Source organism: Hyposmocoma kahamanoa, unplaced genomic scaffold (assembly GCF_003589595.1).
Source record: "Hyposmocoma kahamanoa isolate Upper Pololo Valley unplaced genomic scaffold, ASM358959v1 99879, whole genome shotgun sequence".
NCBI lineage: Eukaryota > Metazoa > Arthropoda > Insecta > Lepidoptera > Cosmopterigidae > Hyposmocoma > Hyposmocoma kahamanoa.
Window position 1 is genome coordinate 3,303,370 of NW_020656077.1, and position 6,936 is coordinate 3,310,305.

General features: G+C 36.2%; 1 protein-coding gene across 1 annotated transcript; it reads left to right on the forward strand.

Moving 5' to 3' along the window:
- Positions 1-3,293: 3,293 nt before the first annotated feature.
- LOC113239504 (gustatory and odorant receptor 24) lies at positions 3,294-6,936 on the forward strand. The gene is made up of 5 exons (XM_026476540.1): positions 3,294-3,830; positions 3,898-4,155; positions 4,860-5,138; positions 5,548-5,709; positions 6,748-6,936. The coding sequence occupies exons 1-5, from the start codon at positions 3,294-3,296 to the stop codon at positions 6,934-6,936; spliced, it is 1,425 nt and encodes a 474-aa protein (XP_026332325.1).

Sequence of the window (6,936 nt, forward strand, 5' to 3'; positions counted from 1 at the left end):
AATAAGCACTTATACACATAAATAGGTATCAAGAAAAATCTCTGCGTAACAACAACGTGTTGTTAGATATATAGAAATTGATATCATCTCCTCGGATCACGATCCCACACAACATTGTAAATAAGTATACTTTAAAGTCGAAATAGAATGTTACTATTATACAGGGTGTCCCACGGCTATGCGACACGGAGAGATAGCACTTTTATTGTTGAAAAAATATATATTTTTACTTAGATTATATTTTTGCTTCATGGAAACATTATTTTATTTTAAAAAATAAAAAATATTAAAACCTGTGTCTTTATGATGGCGATCGAAAGAACACCCCGGACACTCCGTACAACAGTCGAAAGTTATTTACCTACTACTACTAAATGCAGCAAGGCGCTACCTGCACACGCGCAAATGTGTGCGTGAAGTGGCAGAGTTACCCGTAGGTTACCCATCACTTTCTCGTACTATTACGTTACGCAGTCAGAGCGGCAACATAGCGAGAATTCTAACGCGAATTTGTTATCTATATTAATAGAATCCTAATATTTACACAATGTTCATTAGGTATTTATATCGATATAGTGCAACTACCTTCATCGGAACTAATTGCAGATAAATTAAACTCTAAACGTATGATTTAAGTTTTTGTCTACTTACATTATTTTTCTTAATACGCAGTGAATGGTGACGGTTGTATAGATTTTAGTGCGCTTTACTATTAAGTTTTGAAGTAAGATCTTAAATTTTCTCTGTAAGTGAATTTATATTCTTAAGAGAAATAAATACTCTTTAACAACATATAATATAGTATTTTTTATTAATTCACTAACTAGAATAATGTTGAAGATTTATTTTGTACTCTGTCAAAAGCGTCAATTATAAGAATTAATTTCTTTTATCTTTTAACATAATATCTTAAATTAAAGGAACATCATGTAATTTTACATTTAAGTTCATGAAAATAAATTATAATAGGTACGTATATTTTACTGTCGGTATTTGTATTTCAAGTTGATCCAGCTCATAATCGAATAATGGCAGAAACTTTTAATTACTCTTTCCCTTCATAGATCGGCTCTCAAGGACCGCTTAGATGGCCGGCGAGATCTTCAGACCTGGTACTATTACATTTCTTTTTCTGGAGATACGTGAAATATTTAATAAGCGCGACGTAACTTGACAATGTGGACGAGTTACAAAGGGAAATTGTGGCGTATTATTTCGAATATTCATCATAATAAGATAAGAAAATCTACGAACAACGAACTATGATAATGTTGAGCATTTGCATACAAACGTATGAATCACATTTTGAAAATTTGATAAATTAATTGCAAATACCGTACATACATTGGCAGTTCCAAGTTTTTTTTAAATAATAATAAGAAGCATTGTATTTGAACGGTGTTCTGTTTATTTAAGATACTATGTTTTAAACGAATTTGTAATAGTGCTGCTGGAGCTGGTGGCGTTCTGTTAACTGTAAAATAGCCTGTGTAGCAATAATATAGCTTGGTTCAAGGGTAGTAATAGCCCCCTCAGCCCCCGCAGCCTCCATACGTCTTACTTAGCAAGTTTTAGCAGTTGAAAAGACGAAAGTCCGGTTTATAGGAATTTATTCAGTACAACAACAATATTAATATCTTAAAATGTAAACGGCGTCCAAGAGATTTAAGTAAGTGGTAAACGGTTCAAAAATAAGAAAGGAGATGTTTTAGAGTGACGTTGGGAAGAAACAAAATCAGAATGCGAGATAAAATGGAACAATTCAAATTTTTTAATTTAAATATGAGCAGAAGAAGAAAAAACGATACGATACGAATGGAAAGAGGCGATACAAAAAGGCAAAAAGGTGGGATGACGGTGTAAGGAGGTCACACCGTCACAATTCTTATAATTAAAACTTTCGAAAGGCATCTTAAAAATTTAGGTTATCACATTTTCACATTGTTATCACATTTGGTCGGTTCTATTCCCAAGTGAGGCAAGCAACTTCTTAAAAACTTTGAATGCAGTATTACTTACTTCTAAAAATAAAATAATGTCTCCGTGAAGCAAACTAGATAAATGTACAATATTTAAAGTACTTTCCCTCCGTGTCGCATAACCGTGAGGCATCCTATATATCCTATATATATTATTATTATAAATGTAGGTCAATGTTATAAATTTATAAATATAATATTATAGGCTCTAAAATATGACTTTTTTATTATGGCAATAGTATAAATTCGGCCAATACTTGAAAATTCCTCGAGGAAATCTCAGTTAAGTAAAGTCAATCTTAAGCCACAGCTCCTGTTACAGTGCCTACCCTCGACCTTGCATACACTCATCCTTCAAGATATTTCAGTTGTTTTTTTTTTATTACATTGCTAAACATCCTCACGATTGTTAGATATAAATTACCCATATGTATGTAAAATCCACAATTTTAACAACGAGTTGTGCATTTTCGTAAGTATGTCATGTTTCTGCAATTTTCGCCTCTAATCGTTCCGAATATTACCCATGTATTTACCGCTTTTAGTAAACAATCTCTTCACAGCGTCTTCCTTCGCCGCAAAGTTTCTATGACGTCATACACAAGTTTATTGGAGAACGATATACTGCTGCTTCTGAAACTATAACTTCGGTTCAATCACTAATTGTATGCCCTAAATTCATATTGTCCACTACAGAAAACACCCTGGTGTTTTATTTATGGCTCACCTTAAGCTTTATGGACCATAAAAAGCCGTTCCTTAACGTTCGTTTCCTGGAACAAGTACCTAACGCCCTAGTTTATGTATTGTTGAGCAGGTGTCCCTATAAAAATTAAATGTCATATTTTATTTCTACTGTGGTGGTGCTCTTGCGATAAACTTTTTATAACTTCCAGATTTTATATTTTCGTAATTTTACAAAGACATGTCGTGTATTACAGTTAAGACTCTTTTGAAAATCGAAACATTGTTAAGTAGCATCATATTATATGGAACGCAGCTACATAGACGCCTACGTACGCTCATGGAAGTAAAATATTGAAATTCAGGTGAATTATAATGAGTCAAGGTAACAAATTCAAGGTGAAGAACGTATTAAAAGTTTATACTCCAAAGGCGACTAAATGATCATGTGCCTGCAATCAATTTGTCACGTCGAAATTGATGAAGTGTCAATTGACGTTATACGCCCGTTTTAACAGTAAATACAGCCTAATGACTTATTCCTTTCTGCATATTACTGAGCCAACAGTCATAGCTGTAACACGAAACCGTTAAGTCGAACGTAACGAGTCTATAGACTTTGTCGCCAAAATGTCTTACTTCACAGCTAATACCCTATTCCCTACATCAGTCGCCCCAATACCCAACGGCTTCGCAGCACAAATGCACGACAAGTCGAAACAGAAAAATATTTTTCTTGACGTCAGCCCTATGCGTACACCTTATCTGAAACCCTCTTCGACGAACGTAATTGATCCTATGAAGAATAACTTCATGACTCACACCATCTCAAAGGACGTCATCTACGAAAACATCAAGCCAGTGTTTATCTTACTTCGTATACTGGGCGTTTTGCCTTTGTCGAAGCCATCAGCAGCATTAAACCAGTTCAATTTATTATCTGCCGCCATGCTTTATTCCGTCATTGTCTTCAGCTCATTAATTGGCTACGTCATATACCTGTCCCTCTACAAAGTTCAAATCTTGCGCACTACTGATGGAAAATTCGAGGAAGCTGTGATCGAGTATCTTTTCACTGTGTATTTGTTTCCAATGATAGCGATTCCCATAATGTGGTTCGAGACGAACAAAATAGCTGGCGTGCTTAACAGCTGGATCGATTTCGAGGTAATATAAAAAGATATTCTTTGACTCAAATTGTAAAATGTACTAATGATGTATCGCTTAATTTCAGATTGCTTACAAGCAGCTGACTGGTCGTATGCTCATAATAAGGCTGTACAGAAAAGCGCTTATAATTGCGGTCGTTATCCCGGTTTTATCAACTACTTCGGTCATAATAACCCACGTGACCATGGTTCATTTCCAACTCATGCAGATCATCCCTTACGTTTTCTTAGAAATACTGACGTACATTTTAGGAGGTTATTGGTATTTGCTCTGCGAAACATTGAGTGTTTGCGCCAATATTGTGGCTGAGGATTTCCAAATAGTAAGTACAAAATACATAATAAGCGCTTCTGCATTTAACCTACAGCAATCCTGCTGTGATCCTTAACTATTATTTATACACAAAGCTTCATTTCGGACAAATATCCATATCGTGTTAGTAAAATATTTCTTACAAACTATGTTAATAACGAAAAGTATTTTTTTGACATAAATTACACCTACAAGCGCAGTGCTATAATACTCGTCATACCAGTGTATACGATTCATATGGGTCCATTCAGTATAGGGCCGTTCGTCCCGCTCGGCCACCACCTGGGTTCACCCTGTGCATCAGAGGCAATAAATACACTTCCGGAGTATACGGTATGAAAGCCGTCAATGCGCGCCACAGCGAACAATACAGAGGCACCACCAACGTACCGTACTGGACGCGCTGGGCGTGATACGATCTGTTTGTACTTGCCAAAATGCTTTAAAAATCATGAGCTTTAAGTCTTAATAAAACTGCACCTTACAACCTACGCCCTACGCGCTCCTTGTCAACACCAGTGCCCCAGGCACTTGATTGGACTGCGAAACTCAAGTCGGCTAGTAATACTTCAAAGACACTTATGCCCTGTATTGAAATTTAGCAACACGCTTTTCTTCACATTGTACATGAGTTCGTCAGTTTTTACGTTTTTTTCCTATTAGTACAGATTGAAAAGTTATTATATAATGTAATTCTGCCTTCAATGCATATAGGCACTTCGTAATATTGGACCTGCTGGAAAAGTAGCCGATTACCGTGCATTGTGGCTGCGATTAAGCAAACTAGCTCGAGACACCGGAATTGCGAATTGCTACACGTTTACATTCGTCAATCTCTACTTATTCCTGATCATCACTCTTTCTATCTACGGCCTACTCAGTCAGATCTCCGAAGGTTTTGGCACCAAAGATATTGGATTAGCGATGACAGCATTTTGCAGCATTTTCCTCTTATTTTTCATATGTGACGAAGCTCATTACGCTTCTCATAATGTAAGTTATCCTCAGTAGTTAACAGTGTTTTCTGAAAATCTATACCTGCATTTATTTACATCCATAATTTTACGGCAGAGCTATTATATATTGTCACTGTTCGTTCGAAACTCTTTAGTAACAAATGAGCCGAGATAATAACAGTCATTTAATAACACGTTTTTACCAATATCATGATTGATACTATAAATATCCCACATTTTTTTTGTACTAAAACTATAATAAAGAAACTTAATGTATTTTTACTTAATAACTTATTATTAACTTAATGTAATTTATAATCTATAAACACTATATCGATCAGATATTTTTCCAACTCTGAACTGTCAGACCTTTGGGAAAATTTCAATTTTGAACACAGATATTGCAATAGAACTAGAAACTCAATAACCAAGTTCTACAATTGCAGGTGAGAACGAACTTTCAGAAGAAATTGTTGATGGTAGAGCTGACGTGGATGAACGCTGATGCGCAAACAGAAGTGAACATGTTCCTTCGAGCAACTGAAATGAACCCTTCTCAGATCAGCCTGGGTGGTTTCTTTAACGTCAATCGCAACCTCTTCAAATCCGTACGTACCTGACTTGTTCTGTTATAGAACTTTATATTCTAGCATTATTCAATATCGAATCGAAGCTTATGTGACAGTCAGCCCCTCATGCCCTTTCACCAGCATGCTGGAAGACCAGTAAATAGACCAATAGTAGTATTAGAGCTCCTTGTGAAAGAGTTCGTCCAAGGTAGTACTGCCACCTTACCTATTTCTGCCGCCAAGCAGTAATGTCAATATTAGTGTGTTTCTGTTTTAAAGGGTAAGGGTTATGTCTCAGGGTATCGGGCGCAGTGGCAGTGCCCCTCAGATCTTTGCGAGTGAAAGCTTTGAGTGGCACTGCCACTGTTATGGACAGGCATGCAGCTTACCATCAGGCGCACGACTTGCTCGTCCCATCACTAGAAATCTTAAAAAAAAACCTTTTCAACGCCACATAAGCAACAATAGGTGTAACTAAATGCTGAGTCTGAAAAATGTAAAAACACAGTCACAGTTTTTCTAAAATAAAGCCCATGCCATAATGGCCGTAAATGTTTTCAACAGAAAACCTACTCCGAAGTCAAACCTACATATGTGCTTAAAAGGGTGCATAGGCAGCCGATGTAGAAAGTATATATATACGGTATAGTCTTTAAGTATGTATACCCATGCGATTATTCCGTCAATATAAGGGATATCAAAAACCTTTAAACTGATATCGAAAGTACGTTATCTAATGAGTAAAACGACATCAATAAGTTATTTTAAATAAAGTTAGTAGTATCAAAAATTAATAATAAATTAGTAGTAATAAAAATATTTAATATTATATTCACGGAATAATCGCCTGGGCACACTTAATGATTACACCCCGTAGACCTAAGTAAACCACATTTGTCAAACGTATGTAGTTCATGAGTGTCCGCCGCAGAAAAAAGATTTGACTATCTACCAATTATCGACCACATTCGTGGGTTGGCTTGTGGATCGAACGTCGCCTTCACTGACAATCACGAAAAATAAATAAACGATTAAGTACCAATCGAAAACATGACTAATTACCCGCACTGCTTTCAGCTACTAGCGACAATGGTGACCTATCTAGTGGTACTACTCCAATTCCAGATCAGCATCCCAGAAGAGGGTCGAGAACAATCGGATGAGACCTTCTCTAATGCAACGGAACCAGTCACAGAGACGACAACCACTTTTACCACTCTCACCTCTATGCTAACCACAATTGTGAAGAAGAAAAAGAAACATTAA

Coding starts and splice junctions, on each gene's coding strand:
- LOC113239504 (XM_026476540.1), top strand. CDS start 3,294: ATGTCTTACTTCACAGCTAATACCCTATTCCCTACATCAGTCGCCCCA. Junction 3,831..3,897: donor ACAGCTGGATCGATTTCGAG/GTAATATAAAAA, acceptor GCTTAATTTCAG/ATTGCTTACAAGCAGCTGAC. Junction 5,139..5,547: donor CTCATTACGCTTCTCATAAT/GTAAGTTATCCT, acceptor CTACAATTGCAG/GTGAGAACGAACTTTCAGAA.